Source organism: Astatotilapia calliptera, chromosome 23 (assembly GCF_964374335.1).
Source record: "Astatotilapia calliptera chromosome 23, fAstCal68.1, whole genome shotgun sequence".
Classification (NCBI taxonomy): Eukaryota; Metazoa; Chordata; class Actinopteri; order Cichliformes; family Cichlidae; genus Astatotilapia; species Astatotilapia calliptera.
In genome coordinates this window covers 38,979,495-38,999,051 of record NC_137443.1, presented here as the reverse complement: position 1 = coordinate 38,999,051, position 19,557 = coordinate 38,979,495, and the positions used below count along the sequence as shown (strand labels likewise).

The 19,557-nt window shown below is 42.7% G+C and overlaps 1 protein-coding gene across 4 annotated transcripts in view; it reads right to left on the bottom strand.

Moving 5' to 3' along the window:
* Nucleotides 1-19,557, bottom strand: part of LOC113015675 (interleukin-1 receptor accessory protein-like 1-B) — a 341,411-nt gene that overhangs the window by 29,445 nt on the left and 292,409 nt on the right. For all 4 annotated transcript variants that reach the window (XM_026157785.2, XM_080297753.1, XM_080297754.1 and 1 more), the window contains one exon: nucleotides 17,964-18,096. In XM_026157785.2, the coding sequence (XP_026013570.1) occupies nucleotides 17,964-18,096 (133 nt within the window). The remainder of the gene's footprint in view (nucleotides 1-17,963; nucleotides 18,097-19,557) is intronic.

The following is a 19,557-nucleotide window of genomic DNA, read 5'->3' as shown; positions in this document are numbered from 1 at the left end:
TGGTGTACTGGAGAAACACTCTGATACTTGAAAGCTTATTTTCTTTTTCTCTTGGCAGGATATTGTGTTCATTAGCATAAAATGGATTTTCACAGCCTTCTCTTCATTATCATTGTCTCCCTTGTTTAAGAGAGGAGAAAGAATGGTGTCATACTGTAGCTAAGTGGCTTCAATGAGAAGAGTTGACACCAAAACCCTCAAAGTGTCGAGGTATATTCTCATAAATTTGAACAAAGTAAGCACTTTTTCCAACTAAGCTGTTCTGTACAAGAGCCTGGCTCCTATTTAATAATCTCCGGTAAGAGGTAAATCCCTTTTCAGCTTAGAAATCAGACCATGTGGCTTTTCTCAGAAAAATTCAAAGCTTCAGAAAGTGAAAGAAAATAACACTATTAATGCGTGGGTCTATATTTAAGGGTGAAAAATAAAAATAACCTAAAGTTTAACATCAGTCACCAAGAGAAACAGTCTCACATGACGGCCTCATAGGAGACTTCCACGGATCACTAGAGTCATTTCGTAACATCTCACTATCTCACTATGTCAATGGAAAAATTCCACCTCCACCATGGACATGGTGCCGGTATTGGTGAAGAGCGTTTGAGCTTTTTGAGGACCAACTCATATTTCAAAAAGTTTGTACGAGCACAGTATGAGATAATAATACCGTCAGATAATCATGGTGGACAAAGGCTAGGCTGCCTCTCCCAGGCACTGGTAAATTCCTTCCTCTCCAATTCCACTAAAGTCAGGTTCCCACTTTGAGCACCAGCACTTTAATAGTAAACCAGTGCTAAACAGTTTATTTATTTATTGGTATATTTCTTTGGTGTTAATGCATCAAAATGGTTATAAATGAGGCACTTTGTTGGTGGAGAAGAAATAAAACGAAAGTGAAATGGTAGAAGAAATATCAAAATATCAAGTTTAATTGATTCTAAAGTTTAAGAACTGTTGAATTAAAAAAATTCTACAGCTCATCAGTCATCAAGCATATTTTCAATGTGATAGACATAAAAAAGCAACTGAAAAGCAGTGCGTGTATGTCTGTTCTGTTAATGTCAGTGAACATTTACAAGTTGGATATATCAGGCATAGTAATTTATGGCGACATTACGCCTATGTTACATGTACTGGTATGCTGTTAATATGTTACATGTACGCTATGTCAGTGCTTCCCAACCACTGTGTTGCGGCACATAGGTGTGCCGTGAGAAATGATCAGGTGTGCCATAGAAGATTATCTAGTTTCACCTGATTGGTACTCTAAGCCAGCGGTCCCCAACCTTTTTTGCACCACGGACCGGTTTATGCCCGACATTATTTTCACGGACCGGCCTTTAAGGTATCGCGGATAAATACAACAAAATAAAACTAGTACCGGTACCGAAAAAAGATTTATTCATAACACACGTGAAAAGACCCAGGAAAACCGAGTAAACGATAAAAACGATAACAAAATAATGCTGAAAACCGATAAAAACCCTGAAAACCATACATTTCATACCTGAGCCTCAACTCTCACGGCTCGGGGGTTGGGGACCGCTGCTCTAAGCGACCGGCGTGAGAAACAGGCAGAACAATTACATTCTCTTACACTAGAGGGCAGTACCACTTCTTGCTCCAATTAAATGGGTTGCCAACTGCCAGTAAAACAGAAGAAGAAATTACATAGTCATGCTACGAGTGAGACAACGCAGCGCGCAATAGTAATAGGTAAATATTTAAAAAGTAAAAGTATTCAGTCTGATCTTGGTCCTAGAATTCCGAGCCAGATGAAGGTCCTAGCATAAGCAGTGGTCAGAGGAAAGACAAAAAAAGGTATACTTGGGACAAGTCAGGCAAATTCCACTATGTCTGGTACACAGGGCTTTTTCTAATGTGAAACGTGCCGTGGCTCCAAAAGGATGGGAGACACTGCGCTATGTGTACGTTATTGTTCGCAAATACATTTTGCCAAACAATTTTTACTGCAGTGACACTTTAGGGTGACTAGAATGTGACACTAATTGTGCCCATAACTGATTACTTTGTCTTACACAATGAATATAAATATAAAGAAAATCAATGTTTTTATTGTCATTCTTTTGATGTTTAGCTATTTCTTACATCTCATCTAACCTTTATCACATCTCACTATATACAGAAGATAAAAAGCAAAACATACACCAAGCCTAGCTGTAACCAGACAGAGCAGAGACATTATTTCCCATTATTTCTGTTCTCCAAGAAGGCACAACCTCAGCTACATGAGGTATGATATGATGATGTGAGATGGCAGGGGCTAGTAGGTAAAAAGAATGCCTACTGGTAATATCTATGGAAGTGATTACAGATGATAAAAACCATTCAAATGGATTGAGAACATAAAAAATGAGTGTTTTCCATAGCAGGATACCTGACCTCCAGTCAGTCCATTTCACAGTTAACCAGAATTAGCATAAAACAGGTACTAAACAAAACATTGGAAAATAAAGATCAATGTCTACTTATAAAGCCTGTTTCGGAACAACTGTTACAAACGAAAAAACAACAAGAAAACAATGCTCGTTAAAAAAGCAAAATCTGTCCTGCTGTGCTGTTGTGAAAAAACAGGCATGATATACGAGCAGATAATCTTTTTAAGGTTACCAAAATTACAGCTATTTCTAGCCCCTGTTTAATGACGCATGGGGCTAATAGCACAAAAAGGTGTGAGTGCCACTTGAGCATTTGTCTGCTGCCTGCTGCAGGGTATTTGAATATGAAAACTCATCTAATTCTTGTTGATCAATGAACAAGCCAAACAAAGCAGACTGGGAAGTGCTGGGAGGATAAAGAATAACTATAATACACCCACTGCTGCCATGGCAATATCTTACATTAGCTTTACAAAGTGCTGCTAATAATTGGTGTCCCACATAGAAATTATCACTCTGCAGTGAAACTTCTTTTATTGACCATGCACAGAGAAGAACTATTAGAAGTAATCATTTTGCAGCTACGTGGACTTATAGCAGCTTCATAAAACCTAATAATGAAGTTTTACTTTTTATGCTGGTCTCCAGCAAATATAGCAGAAAGGTTAGCTCCTGGGGTAAAGGTTATGTGAGTATATAAGGTAATTCTTTTAGGGTTTTCTCACAGTGCCTGTTAGCTCATCGTTCTCCATTGAGAGGCCAGTCGGGCAGATATGACAGGGGATCACAAGGCTGAGATATAGATCCATGCTGATGGTTTTTTAAAGAGGCGGCACCCATGTGTAACTCGACACAGATTGAAACACTTAAGGCGTCGGCAAAGGAAAAAAATTCATCTTTGTTTACAAAAAACACTCATACCCATCATACTTGTTACTGAAAGTCTTAAGTGGAGGTCTAAGTGAGTTCCTGGAAAACAGGAACCGTGAAGTGTGAACACACCCACACATACATCTGCCAGGTCCCTGGCACATATCTCGGGGTCAAAAAAACATCTTGGTGTTTTGTGACTTAAATCTACCAAAGACCTGACATCAGTTTCAATGTAAAATGTTTGGAGTAAAAATAAAACCCCCACAAAAACCACAAACTGTTTTCTAACTCAGGTACACTTCGGTAAATCGAGTTTGCCTGAAAACAAGGGCAAGGGTCTGTAGCCTATGTGATGGAAAACTACAGCAGAAGTGAAAGCCCACGCCACGGTGGCTGGGAGGCAAAATATTGCATCATTATTCATCTCAAATATGAGTAAACATCACATATTAGCCTGAAACACTACATCTGAAAGGTTGATTTGAATTACTGTAGATCAGAGCTGATCTGAAATGTAATATTTTATACAATGACAGATCATCCAATGTGCATACGATTTGTGCTGGCATGCATGTGCAGCGCTGTTGCATCAGTAAGCGGTAGGAGTGCTCCACTTTTCAAACTGTCAGATAATGTTGGCAAAGGACTGTTATTTCTACTCTGCACAGCTGTGAGACTGGATATTCTTATGTGCAGAGCAAGATTTGGGAATATATACATTGATGTGCACACTTGAAAATGTACATATGGATGTTTAAAAATTCATTTAACCAAAATCTGAGAACCTAGGTTACTTTTTAAGAATATACCCGAAATTGATGGGAAAGGTCTCCCCCAAGAAGAAGCTACTATGAGTTCAGGAATGGCTCAAGGACTCCAAAAGGTCTCCAAAGTCCCCAGAAGCTGGAAGAAACCTGATCCACCACCACGCAACCTACAGAATACCAAGGATCCCCTACCAATGTACTGGTTTAAGGGCACCCCGATAGCTCAGCTGGTAGATTGTGCAAGTTTGAGTCCACCCTTGTGTATTTGTTGCATTTCATCCCTTCTCTGTCAATGTAGCTTTCCCCATCCACATACAATGTGCATAACACTAAAGGACATGCCCACACAAGACCAGATGGTTCAGTTTTAAAGTTGTAACTAAGATTTCTGACGTCGGCATATCTAGTAGAGTTAAAACAACTCGAGCCATGTACCCTACCTGGTATCTGAAAAGACTGGAGAGAATATGTCTGCCTGTTTTCTCTTTGAACGCGTGAACATTTCCCAGAGAGGCTGGAGAAGTAATTTCGGATGGAAATCAGGGCTGCTGTACCGATACTGTTGCTTAGTGACAAGCATGGTGAGAATTATTTGTGTTTGTCAAGGTAAAGGTCAACTGGTAGGTGGTAGAAGTGCACAGGTGTTGAAACAGATTTTACAGTAAATCAAGAGACATGTTTAATTCCACGCTTCCTCTCAACATCTGGCCGGGGAACCAAGCATATAATAACTATAATAACTATCATTTTGTTTTTGCCGTACTGTTTTATGGGGTATTTTTGGAAGGAATAATTTTATATTGTGCTTAGATGAAAATAATTTCTTCTGCACTTGGCTAGCTTATCTCAGGAGAAGTAAACTACCATACGGGCAGGGATAGCTCAGTAGGTAAAGTGGTCGCCCCATGATCGGAAGGTCGGCGGTTCGAATCCACTTAACGGCTACCCTGAGGTACCCCTGAGCAAGGTACCGTCCCTACACACTGCTCCCCGGGCGCCTGCTTAGTGGGCTGCCCACTGCTTCACTGAGTGAATGGGTCAAATGCAGAGAAAAACAAGTAATTTCCCCATGGGGATCAATAAAGTATCCATTATTATTATTATTATGTGTGATTCTTGTCTTTCTGTTAAGCTAAGCTGGTAGTTCCAACCCTAAATTCCCCATTAAACAAGTCAATTAACTATTTGTTAATGCAAATATATCAAATCAGGCATGTGGACATGGTCATAATGACGTACTGAAGTTTAAAAGAAATATCAGAATGGAGGAGAAAGGTGATTTAGGGGACTTTTAACCTGGCATGGTGGTTGGTGTCAGAGGTTGTTTTACTGGGATTTTCCCACACAACACAACAATCTCTAAGGTTACAGAGAATGGGCTGGAAAACAGAAAATATCCAGTGAGCAGCAGTTCTCTGGGTGATATTGCTGTGTTGATGCCAGAGGTCAAAGGAGAATGACCAGCCTGCTTTGAGCTGATACTGATGTACTGATCGGTACTGAAAGTACCTCAAAAAACCACTCTTTAAAACCAGGGCATGAAGAAGAGCATCTCTGAATGCACAACATGCTGAACCTTGTAGCAGAGGGGCTACAGCAGCTGAAGACCACACCAAGTGCCACTCTACATTGTAAATACCCTGACTATACTCACTGATTAACTTAGCAAAGCTAAGACATCTGTTTAGCTTTTGCTAAGCTAACACATACTATACTTTGGGTCTTTCTAAGCAACTAGTTCAACCTTCATATGGAGAATTTAATAATTCTACATATATTAAAGTACTAAATCACATATGCACTGTATACACTTCAACAAAGGTTTGTATTATTAGGCTTTTATTTTCAGACGGTACTGAGCAGTGCTGAGTTTGCAGCACTAATAAGCAGAGACCCTGGACGGTGTAAGTACCCTGATTTCCCATGATATATCCAAGAACGTTAATTATAGTTAGAAAATGAAATGAAATTTTACACTTGAACTGCTACTCAAAAGGGTGCTGTATGCCCTTACACCGGGGGACTGAAACTTCTTCTGGTTTCAAACTTCGGCAGCACGGTCTTTAAGTCTGCAATCTGTGCTGCGTCTTCTCACAAATCCATGAAGTCATGTTCTGCAGCCACAATTTTTTTTTTTATCAACCCTGAATCTCAGTGGTGAAACATTGTGCCAAAAGCTCCATTTTATGTATTACAGGCGGCCCTTAAGGGAATACTCCTGTGTGATTAATTTCCATTTCAAAGCTAAAAGCTCATGGAATGATGTCAGCGAGTGGGTTTGAAGTGGTGCAAACTCAAATGGGAACAAAAAAAATGAAATAAATAATAACGCTCAGAGGGAGACAGCATCTCACAGTGGCACACAACAAAAATATGTGTTTTTAAAAACTTGAATGCGTGTATACTCCTCACGTCTGAGCCTGCACACACACACACACACACACCTTCCGGTCACGGTTTTGATTTCTTGCCTTGTTACCTCATTTGACTATCGTATGAAAGCAGGTTTCTAACTGCATGCGGTGAGCCACTCACTATTCCATCTTCTCATCTTTATTATACCACCTACGCAGTGTCGCCACCTGCCAACCCCCCTCCACCTCCACAGTCCCCTTAAATCCTGTAGGCTCTAATTGGCCCGGTGTCCTTCACGACAGAGAGTGGTGCTGAGAGCTGGACGGAGCATGCTAGCAGGCTAATAGAGACATCTCGAAATGCCAGGTCACTGACTGGGCCGCTAACTCTCCTCCCAGCCTTGTCACGCTGCTTATGGTTAACCTTTTCTTTACATAGCATTTGTCGACAACAAGAATTTTTCTAGTCATACGTGTGGTCCGTGAAAGGGGTGCATCGGGGCAGGATACCAAACACAGATGCTATGTGGTTTTTGCAATACAGACACGAGCAAGAACGACAAATATAAGTTTGACAAATAAAAAGAGTGAACTATCTCTTCGCTTTTATTGATTCAAAACCATTCATTTAATTAAATCAATCCATGTTTTTGACACTAGTTTTCAATCTGTAATTGAATTACAGCTAAGGGAATTCAGTGTATTTATACTGTGTCTTCTTGTTACCCTTATCTGAATTCCCCTGTGATGACAGCAAAGCAAAGAAACCCATTCTTAAGGATTAAGCATTTCCTCTTCACAGCTACAATTACTTCTTGCCTGCAATTTTTTTAACCACACTCGACTGTGACCACAGTCACAGCACAAATACATTATACTCAGCGTGCATTAACTTAGAAGAGCTCTTTTCTTCTTTCAACATATTTACTATGTATATTTGATTTTTTTTAAGGTTTTATAATCCTCTTCACAAAATCGGTGTAGTACTGTCTTGAGTAATCCCTCATTTCTTGCTGCAATCACTACTTATTACAATTGTACAAGCTTGAAAGTCAATATTTGGTATGGCCACCTTTATTCTTCATCACAGTCTAAACTCGCTTTCTTTAAGCAGTCTTCAGGAATAGTTCTCCAGGCTTCTTGAAGGACATTCAAAGCGTTGGCTGCCTTTTGCTCTGTTCTCTGTTAAGATGATCCCACAGTTCTTTAATAATGTTTAGGTCTGCGCTCTAAGGAGGCCAATACATCAATGATAATGTTCCATTGTTTGTTTTAATGTCAATCAGTTGACACTGATTTTCAATGAATTTCTAGTTTAATTCAAATTCAAATTCAAATTTTATTTGTCACGTACACAGTCATACACAGTACGATATGTAGTGAAATGCTTGGACAACTGCTCGTGACCTAAAGAGAACAAAAAAGGAAAAGGCTATGAATAAGATAGGAAATAAATATGAAAAATTAAAAAGGGTAAATTTAACTAGGAAGGAATAAAATATAAATTAAGGTTAAAAATGAAATAACTGTACAACACAAATTAGAATGAAGGGTAAATTTAACTGGGAAGAATAAGATAAAGATAAATATATAAATTAAAGTTGAAAATAAAATAACTGTACAACAAAATACACAATACACAATATAGAACTATATAAGAATGTATGAAGAAATCTAAATATAAATAAATATATACACAATAACAGCAGCTGTACAAGTATTAACCGGAAATGAAGAATATAGTGACCAGTGTTGTGCAAAAACAATGTCCAGAAAGTCCAGTGTGTGTGTAAGAACCATATGTGTGGGTCAGTACTGTGTGGTGGTGTGATTGAGAGACCGTATCGCCTGCGGGAAGAAGCTCCTCCTCAGTCTCTCTGTGTTGGTCTTCAGGGAGCGGAATCGCTTTCCTGACCTCAACAGAGAGAACAGTCCGTTGTTGGGGTGGCTGAGGTCCTTCACGATCTTCCTGGCCTTGGTCCAGCACCGCCTGCTGTAGATTGAGTGCAGGTCAGGGAGCTCGGAGCGGATGGTGCGCTCAGCTGACCGCACAATCCTCTGTAGAGCTCGCCTGTCCTGCATGGTGCTGTTCCCGAACCAGGTTAAGATGTTTCCCGCCAGGATGCTCTCTATGGTGCACGAGTAAAAGTTCCTGAGCACCTTGGAGGGCAGTTGGAAGTCTCTCAAGCGTCTGAGGTGGTAGAGACGCTGTCGGGCCTTTTTCACCACGGTGTTGATGTGACAGGACCATGACAGGTCCTGCGTGATGTGAACTCCGAGGTATTTGAAGCTGTCCACTCTCTCCACTGGGCACTCGTTGATGACGGGGGTCTGGTAGTTCCTCTCCTGCTTAGTGCTGAAGTCCACTATCAGCTCCTTTGTCTTACTGACGTTTAGAAGGAGGTTGTTCCTCTGGCACCAGTTCTCCAGATTCCTAATCTCCTTCAGGTAGGCCGTCTCGTTGTTATCAGAGATCAGGCCCACCACGACGGTGTCGTCAGCAAACTTGATGATGGTGGTGGAGCTGGTAGTGGCCACACAGTCATATGTGTACAAAGAGTACAGCAGGGGGCTCAGAACACACCCCTGGGGGGCTCCAGTGCTGAGAGTGGTGGAGGCTGAGACATGTCCGCCCATCCTTACTGCCTGTGGTCTGCCAGTTAGGAAGTTGGAGATCCACTGACACATAGATGAGCTGAGTCCCAGATGCTCCAGCTTGGTGGTGAGTGTGGAGGGAATTATGGTGTTAAATGCAGAGCTGTAGTCTATGAAGAGCATTTTAACATAATTCCCCCTTCTAGTGTCCAAGTGAGTGAGTGATGTGTGGAGGAGATGAGAGATGGCATCGTCTGTGGAACGATTTGGACGGTAAGCGAACTGTAGTGGGTCCAGTGTGTCTGGTAGTGAAGAAATGATGAAGTCTCTGACCAGGCGTTCAAAGCACTTCATCACTACTGAGGTGAGGGCTACAGGGCGATAGTCATTGAGAGAAGCAGGGTGGGGTTTCTTCGGGACAGGAACAATGATGGACTCTTTGAAGCATGTGGGGATCACCGACTGAGATAAAGAGATGTTGAATATCTCAGTGAACACAGGAGCTAGCTTGTATGCGCAGTCTCTTAGGATACGACCTGGGATGCCGTCTGGTCCTGCTGCTTTCCTGGTGTTCACTCTCTTGAAGGCTCTCCTTACTTCATGCTCGGAGATGACGAGCACGTTTCCGGTGCTGGCAGTATCTTCCTGTCTGCAGCCGTTAGCGCCGCTAACACTAGCATTGTTGGAGACCTTAGCTGCAGCCTCGAAGCGAGCATAGAAAGTGTTCAGCTCGTCTGCCAGAGTCACGGCCGCGTTCGTCATACCGGTTGTTGGTGCTTTATAGTCCGTTATTGTCCTTAGTCCCCGCCACAGGCTCCTAGAGTCACTCTGTTGGAGTTGTGACTCTAGTTTCCTCCCGTAGCGCTGCTTCGCCTCTTTCACCGCCCTCCGCACGTTATATGACGCGGCTTTGTACGGGTCCATGTCCCCCGTCATGAGTCCCGTGTTGTAGGCAGCGGTGCGGGATCTCAGAGCGTCGCGGATGGTTTTATCCACCCATGGCTTCTGGTTGGGAAACGTTGTGATAGTCTTTGTCTCCACGGTATCATCCGCTAGTTTCCCGATGAATCCCACAACCGCTTCCGTAAACACGTTGACGTCATCGTCGGAGCTGTTTCTGAACATGCCCCAGTCTGCGTCATCGAGTGCGTCCTGTAACGCGGCCACCGATTGATCCGTCCAGCGCGCGACCTTCCTCTGAACCGGAACTTCCTGTTTCAGCCTTTGTTTGTATTTTGGCATGAGGAAGATGGCGGCGTGATCAGATTTGCCAAACGGGGGGCGGGATTGTGCCTTGTAGCCGTCCTTGACCGTAGTGTAGCAGTGGTCCAGTGTCCTTTCACCCCTGGTGGGGCAGGTGATGTGTTGATAAAAGTTCGGCGCTGTGCGTTTGAGGTTGGCGCTATTAAAGTCCCCCGTCACAATAAGCGCAGCGTCCCGGTGTTGTGTCTGGTGCTGTGTGAGTGCCTCATGCAGCTCGCATAAGGCGGTGACCGTGTCCGCTTGTGGTGGAATATAAACGGCACTTACAATGACCGATGTAAATTCCCGAGGTAGATAAAAGGACGACACATGATGGACAGTAGTTCCAGATTTGGTGTGCAGGAGCGTGTGAGAGGAACAACGTTCGCACTGTTGTCACAGTTTCCCTTCTTAAGAGAAGGGAGAACTTCTTGTCAGAAACCTTTCCATTCATACAGTTTCTGATAAGGTTTCAGTGAGCAGTGGATGGATCATCTGAAGTATCAAATGCATCTTTCAGATTGTGTGTCAGGTTTCTGCAGTTTCCTTTTTTTTTTTAAGGACACACTGCACACCATACTGAGATATGTCAGGATTTTAGGTAATAGCTCTTTGGGAATCACCTTGCTGGTGAAACTGCTTCAAACTGTTTTATCTTTGGTACTTTTCATGGGTTCAACTGAAGAAATGGATTGTTTTTAATGTGTTTTTGTGACAGGCTGTTTAGCAAGTACCTAAAGATACAATTGGTTCTGCAGTTGTCTGTTATGTGTAGACAAACCACTGGTTTAGCTCCTGAGTTAGCTTCCTTTGCCAAGCTTGAATGATTCCTAGGTCAAGTTGCAACAAAGAAACAACACAAACATTCCTCTGAAAATGGTCAGGTATAAGGACTAGACTGTAAGTGAGTGGAAAAGCAGCCAGTGTCCAAAGAAAGCCTGGAGAACTATTGCACAAGACCATTTTTTTTTTTAAATTACAAGAAAGTCTGGCTCCTTGGAAGCATAATATAAAGAAATAAAGGTTGGCTCATGACTTTTGCACAGCACTGTATATCCTGTGCTCTATCTTTATATTGATCTGAGATGTTTAATCAAATCAAATCAAATCACTTCTATTGTCACATCACATGTGCAGGTACATTGGTACAGCACATGTGAGTGAAATTCTTGTGTGCGAGCTTCACAAGCAACAGAGTTGTGCAAATACAATAATGTAAACAAGCAAAATACAAGAATGGCTACATCTGAAACTAATAAATATATGTACAATATATAATAGTATATGCATTTCTGGATGTGTATACTAAATATTTTTCTACGTGTGTGTGTGTGTGTGTGTGTGTGTGTGTGTGTGTGTGTGTACACATATTTTACAAGTTAAATAGAGTAAACAATAAATAAAATATATAAAATAAAATATACAGAGTTGAGACATGTGCAAAACAGTGGCATTACTGTACAGTATGGAGTGCATAATGTTAAAGTTCCAGTAGTGAAGCTGAGGTGTCTATGAAGTGTTCAGCAGTCTGATGGCCTGATGGAAAAAGCTGTCTCTCAGTCTGCTGGTACGGGACCGGATGCTGCAGAACCTCCTTCCTGATGGAAGTAGTCTGAACAGTTTATGGCTGGGGTGACTGGAGTCCTTGATGATCCTCCCCGCTTTCCTCAGGCACCGCTTCCTGTAGATGTCTTGGAGGGAGGGAAGCTCACCTCCAATTATCCGTTCAGAGCACCGCACTACTCGCTGGAGAGCTTTGCAGTTGTAGGCGGTGCTGTTGCCATACCAGGTGGTGATGCATCCAGTGAGGATTGTTACACCCCGGCCTAGGCAACCGGGGTGCAACGTAGAAAAACAAAGATAAGGAAAATAAAACTACGAAGAAAAACACTAAGGCTCTCCACCAAAATCCCAAAAAGTGTCTCAAAACGAATTTATTTACATCAAAACACAAAACGTCAAACTATTTACAACGGGGGGGAAGATCGCGACCATGACAACTGACACACAGGGCTTATTTACATAGAAGGGGCAATCAGGAAAATGGACAAGAGGGAAACACAGCTGGGGCAAATTAGAACTGACGAGACAGGGAAAATGTAAACTAAACACACTAAGATAACAACAGACCTTCAAAGTAAAACAGGAAACACATGACAGTCACGCAAAAACAAAACATTACCAACGCCAAATCGTCAATCCCGGAGGAGCACCTAGACACTCAAATCCACACACAATTACGGTCACAGCCGTAACAGGATGCTCTCAATGGCACAGTGATAGAAGGTCCTGAGGATGCGGGGGCTCATGCCGAATCTTTTCAGTCTCCTGAGAAAGAAGAGGCGCTGCTGCGCCTTCTTCACTGTTTTGTTTATGTGTACTGACCACGTAAGATCCTCAGCCAGGTGTACACCAAGGAACCGGAAGCTGCTCACTCTCTCCACAGCAGCGCCGTTGATGGTGATGGGGGTGTGTACTTCTCTGCACCTCCGGAAGTCCACTATCAACTCCTTTGTCTTTGCGACGTTGAGGGTGAGATGGTTGTCTTGACACCAGTGGGTCAGGGCGCTGACCTCCTCCCTGTAAGCCGTCTCATCACCATTGGTGATAAGACCCACCACTGTAGTGTCGTCCGCAAACTTCACAATGGTGTTGGAGTTGTTAGTGGCCGTGCAGTCGTAGGTGTAGAGTGAGTACAGGAGAGGGCTCAGTACACACCCCTGTGGAGCACCAGTGTTCAGTGTGACGGGGGATGAGGTGATGCTGCCCAGTCTGACCACTTGGCGTCTGTCAGACAGGAAGCTAAGGATCCAGCTGCAGAGGGAGCTGCTCAGTCCTAGATCCTGCAGTTTCCTGTCCAGCTTCGAGGGAACGAAGGTATTGAATGCTGAGCTGTAATCTACAAACAGCATTCTCATATACGTGTCTCTCTTCTCCAGGTGTGACAGGGCAGTGTGTAGTGTCAGGGCTATGGCATCATCAGTGGACCTGTTGTGGCGGTATGCGAACTGTAGAGGGTCCAGTGAGTCGGGTAGTGCAGAGCAGATGAAGTCTCTGACCAGCTTCTCGAAGCATTTGCTTATGATGGGGGTCAGGGCTACAGGTCGCCAGTCGTTCAATGAGGAGATGGTGGAGGATTTGGGTACAGGGACGACGGTGGCCATTTTGAAGCAGGCTGGGACTACAGACAGAGAGAGGGAAAGGTTGAAGATGTGCGTGAACACTCCAGCCAGCTGAGCCGCGCATGACTTGAGGACGCGGCCGGGAATCCCGTCCGGACCAGTAGCTTTGCGTGCGTTCACCTTCCTGAAGCACTTCCGCACATCCTCCTCAGACACAGTGTGCGCACTGACGTCATCCGCGGTGCGCACACTGTCCGGTCTCATGGTGTTCGCTGTGTCGAATCTAGCGTAGAATACGTTTAGATCCTCACACAGAGAGGCCGTGGTCTGCGGTGTGCTGGTTTTCCCTCTAAAGTCTGTGATCGTGTTTAGTCCCTGCCACATACTCCGAGGGTTGTCAAACTGTTGCTCCACCCTGTCCCTGTACTCACGTTTGGCTGCTTTGATCGTCTTCCGGAGTTGGTAATGTGCGTGTTTGTAGTCCGATGTGTTCGCGGAGGCAAAGGCGGTGCTCCGTGCCGCCAGTGCCGCGCGAACATCTCCGTTAATCCAGGGTTTTTGATTTGGGAAGGATTTAACTGTTCTGGATGGATTAAACTGTTGCTACGTTCTACTACGTTCTACTAACTTGATGGTTTCCACTGTTTCACACGTTATCTTTTAATAGTCTCGGCGGCCGTGTATTGATGATGAGGATTGATTATTCATTTAAGAAGGGTGAGCACTTTGCTCTGGATTTCGATTGACCTTCACCGCTTGAAGATCAGTGCATAATCTTGAACAAAAGTACAGCATTGGTGTAATGTTCTGCCCTTGTTAGTCCATCAAACAAGGAAACTGTGACCTTTTCTCAGGCCTGTGATTAAGCAAAGATCAACCATCCTGCAATTTTGGCAACATCACAGACAATATGAGCCATCTGAGGCTGTAATCCACCCAGCTGACAGTATTTTACGTGCCAATTATAAACTGATTTAACTGCACGACATCAACCCACTGGTTAACTGGCCACTTCATTATGTACACTCGTTCAACTGCTCATTAAAGCAAATATCTAATTAGCCAAACATGAGCCACAAACTAAAAATATTTAGGCATGTAGACATGGTCACGAGGGTGTGCTGACTGGTGACTTTGAATGTGACATGTGTTAGTGGCAGACAGGCTGCTTGAGTAGAAACTGCTCATCTGCTAAGACATTCAAAACATTCATGTCTAGGTTTTAAAGGGAGAGTGCCAAAAAAGAAAATACCCACTGAGTGAAAATTTAGGAGCAAAATAAATTGCAGATGGGCGAGAGCAGAGAAGCGTGGTCAGACTTGTTTTGAGGTAATAGATCAGTAAAAAAAAGTCAACTCTTTACCAGCAAGGTATGACAAAAGAGCATCTTAGTTTATCAAACCTAGAAGCAAGATGGATCCATCCTGTCCTGTAGCAATTTAGGGTGCTGGCACAGAAAGCAGTATTTCCAGGCACCCTGTGGGCACCCTTGTACCAGCCGTGAGGCATTAATATGCCAAAGCTTCCTGTGTATCAGTGTTGACCATATCTATCCCCTTTTCAGAAGGATACCATCTCACAAAGCTCATATCGTACACCGATCAGCCATAACATTATGATCACTGGCAATAACACTGATTATCTCTTCATCGTGGCACCTGTTAGTGGGTGGAATAAATCAGGGAGCAAATGAACATTCTGTCCTCAAAGTTGATGTGATGAAGAAATAGGCAAGCGCATCTAAATACGGTCATTTCTAGCTCCAAAAACCCAATACGGTGGTGGCCAAATAGCTTTGAGTTTAAGGGGTTTCCTTAACCTATATGTGATGGTATATTACCTAAATCTATCTTTTATATACAGTCTATAAGTAGAATAGCGGATTTGCATGATGGCAGTGCTGCCCATAAATCTACAGCATTAGGACAGTTATTAAGCTAGAAAAGGGGTTTCTATTCAACAAAAGCAAGGTGTATGTGTATGTGTAGGTATATGTAATAAAGTGACCCTGCAGCTAAAGTAAACGGATCCCATCTTACTCCTGTAATGTTGTAAATGTAGCAGCAAATCTATCAAATTTCCAATCACAGGTGAAAAATAGGCCTAAAGCAGAAGCGATACCATCAGCTACACTTTAGCAATGGCACGAAATGTCTGCTTTGTTTTTTATGGCTGATCCAAAGTGAATCAATAAAAATGATTCTGGACGAGTTCCATATGTCAGTGCCGTCAAGCTAAAACAACACTTTTCACCATGGGTCCAGGTTCATCGTTTAAACATGCTGGAAATCCAGCTTCCCCCAGTGAACCTTTCTTTCTCTCCCTGTATAACTGCATTGCTGTCAATCATGGCTGAACATTTATGATTGACAGTATTAGACGCCTACTTATTATAGGCATATAATAAAAAGAAAATCTCATTTTCTGCAAGGTGAAACTTTAAAAGTGCGACAGTTCCTAAAGCTCCATTGTTTACCTCACATGACTTGTCAAAACTAAAGGAAGAAGAGTTGCGTCTAGGCTTCATTTTTGGATGGTCAACCAGCCTCGGCTGATGCTGATATCAGAGTAAACAGACTTCTGTTTTCATTAATGAGCCAAAAACATGGTGGTCACTCAAATGGAAAAGGAGGCTATTCAGTTAGAGTTTCCGTCTGTTGTGCTGCTGCTGCTGCACTTTTGTTTAACTGATGGAGCAGTTCCTGAACTGCGCATATACAGTACATGCTGATAAAGAATGCATAGCTACCTGCATTATTAAACAGCCACATAAGGCATTCATGAATATCAAATGCTCAATATGAATATTTAGATGGTAGCTTGGTAGTGAACGGTTCCCTTCATTGTTTGGTGTGTTGATGGGTGGTCACAGAGTTGTGGCAAATTGAGTTTAAATAGGTGTTTACCAGTTCAGCCGAGGGGTCCTGTGCTGCTTTCGAAGAGATCAGAAGTGACTCATGAATATATTAGTCACTTCTGACTAAGTGATAGCTGCAGATTATTTCTGTCGCTATAACCGGTTTAATAACGGTCATATGTGCATATTTTTCTTAGATTTGTATCTTTTTTTGCCCAATCTGGACACAATTTTTATTATATGCTATTTGGATTGGAAAGCTCAAATTTCATGAGATCTCACTGTTTTGGGGACGCCTCCGGCTCATGCTTGGTGGTGTGCAATAACCTAACTGTCTTCTGTTTTCCATTTTGCCTTTGCAGAGGTCTCAATATGGCCTGACTGAAAGTAGGCAATGTGAGATCACTAATTGGTTTCCGGACTCTACATTTTTATACCTTAACATTTTTGTTTTGGCTGCTGTACCACAGGGTAGAGTGGCTGCTTATCAACTAATGCTAGCAGGCTTGGTTAGCAAACTGCATCCATAAATTGCACTGGTGCCAAGTGCAAACACAGAAACCTGCTATTTAGTGCCAACTACCAAACTAAAACAAAAACGAAAAACTGGAGAGCAGAATATTCTGGAGAATAGAATATTTTAACAAAAGCTGTTTGAAAAAAGAATATTTCAAACAGCTGGCAGCACATCTGGTGGCTAGAATTGTTGCCTCACAGTAAGAAGGTTCTGGTTTGAATCCACCTCTGTGTGGAGTTTGCATGTTCTGCCTTCATGGGTTCTCCCTGGATACTCCCACAGTCCAAAAACATGCACAAAGTTAGGTTAGCTGGTGATTCTAAAGTGACCACAGATGTACATATGAGTGTGAATTATAGTCTCTCTGTGTTAGCCATGCGGCAGACTGGTGAACCCTGCCTCTTGACCTAGCCGGGATAGGCTCCATCCTATGGTGAATTGGATAAGCAGATGAAAATGAATGGATGTTCCAAAAAGGCACAAACACAGTTGAGAGGTCGAGCTCTATGATGGGAATTAACAGAACGGAGGCTGGAGATAGCAAGCAGAGTCTATTAAAGCAGCCACAGCCTTAAATATAAGCTTTAACAGTGTCCAGCCTGGTGAATTGTGAAAAACAACCACCCCCATACAACCAGCAAATTAGCTATAGAAACCAAAACTGTTATTCATACAAGACTGTACGCATGCTAATCTAAAGGCTATAGTTGGGTATTTTGACGTGAGAGTGTCTGGGAACTGACTCGCTTTTGAAACCAGCCTTGAGTGGCCACAGATGAACTGTCATTTTGGCCACTCTGGCTTCATTTAGCTGCCCTGGAAGTTGTTGCCTGGTCTAGTATGTGAGAGAGTGCAAAACCTCATGGTATTCACCTGTCGAGTGGGGAGAGAAAAGGTAGGAGGGAGTGTTAAGAAAAATCCCTTACAATAAACTTGTCTCTGGAAATGGCTGCCCCTCCCTGTTCTGGTAGGTTCCTCCTGTTAAAGGAAGTCTTTCCTCCCTACTGTTGCCAAGGTGTCGTCTGATTGTTGCTGTCTTTTTCTCTATTATTATTGTAGGGTCTTTAACTTACAATATAAAGCCCCTTAAGGCGACTGTTGTTATTTGACAATATATACAAATAAAATGGAAGTGGATATACAGATAATAAGATAATAAATATCTGTATTTTACAGTTTACACCTTCATTTCCCAAAATATTCCCCATTCATAAAATTGAAGCTCTGAAGTTCTTACTTGACTTCGCTCTCCTGAATCCTCTCCTCATCCAGGTCTTCGATAAACTTCTCCCCCTTCATCCAATAGATGAGTGGACTGACGTCTCCGCTGTATCCAAAGAACGCTCTGCACGTCAAGTTAACCGGACTTCCTGTGGGAGACGAGAGAAGGAGTCACCTGATAAAAATGTTACAAATGTTAGCCCTGAGATACTGATGACTGTCGAAGGGTCTGCCCTAGACAGTGTCCTCTAAATAAGTAAATAAGTACATAAATAAATAAAAATAAGAGATCAGAGTGTTCCTTTCCAAATATGGTGGATAGAAATAGCCACAAGATATGATATCTGATGCCTGACTTACAGAACCTATTCTCTCCTTTTCACCCTCCGAAACACTCCACGACAGCCTTGCTATCCCATCAGTTCCTAAACTGTTCCTCACTCTCCTGAGGTGCCATCTTAAACCACACTCAACCGTTTTTAAATTCCCCGACACCCTCTTAAACTTATAAACGCGCTCTTGAACCCTCTTTCATGCCAACTTTGTAACACCACTGTACCTTCACAAAAGCTCTTTACCCTCCTCCAAAGCTCCCTTCTCTGTCAGATCCCACTTTTACATTTACATCGCTGTATTTTGCAGGAAGTATTTTGGAAATGTTTAAACACCACAGTGCGGTACGGCTGTTAAGGAGGAGGTGGCTTGTGCTGGTAATGAATGCAAAGCTCACAATTCAAACCGCACAGCCTAAGCAGGAGTTCAAATTGCACATTATCGACTCAATTATACTTGTATTGCTGCGATAAGAGGATATGCCCTTATGGGTCTGTGGAAGCAGACTGTGCCTAAGTCAGCCTTCATTCATACTTCATACAACTAACATGCAGCTTTCGGTGTGAATCAGAAAATAAAAGGTGTTTATTCTCTCTGGCAAAAATCCGTGCTACAGCGCAGTGGCTTGATTGCACCCAAATTCCTTTTTAAGTGCTCAGCAGTGCACGGTAATGGTGGTTGTTTCATAACCATTATCACCATTTGGGTGCAAGCAACTTCCAAGAAGTGAAAACCTGTGAATTACTGCCAGACAACCTAACCTATCAAGACTGGAAGAGGTTGGCCCTGTTAGATACCATGGTCAAAAAAACAAAAACAAACTTGTGCTTTAAAAGATGCCAAAAATCAACTTTGAAAGAGCAAAAGCACCGACTGACAGAACGAATATTTAATGGGGCCTGCACATAAGTTTAGAGATAAAGCTTTACATACAAATTAATGCATGAAGTGGAAGTGGCCTTACTTTTATCACCTAGGAACAATAATCTCATTATGAGGGCTGTCAGTGAGCCCGCTGTCATTCCAAGGGCATCAGATGCTTAGCCAAAGCTGCTGGCATCTCAAAGAAGTGGTGATAACACTGAAACCTGCCTCACTTCCAGCTCCATATGAATGCTTGGATGAGACACCTTGTCATTACACTGAAACGCATTGGGTACTCTTAAGCATCTTCTTTCCAGTATGCAATCTTATCGATAAAAAGGGTATTTTTGACCACAGAGGACCACAAGCCATTTCACTCCTACTGCTGGTTGCAAGATAAATGGAGCAGGGTT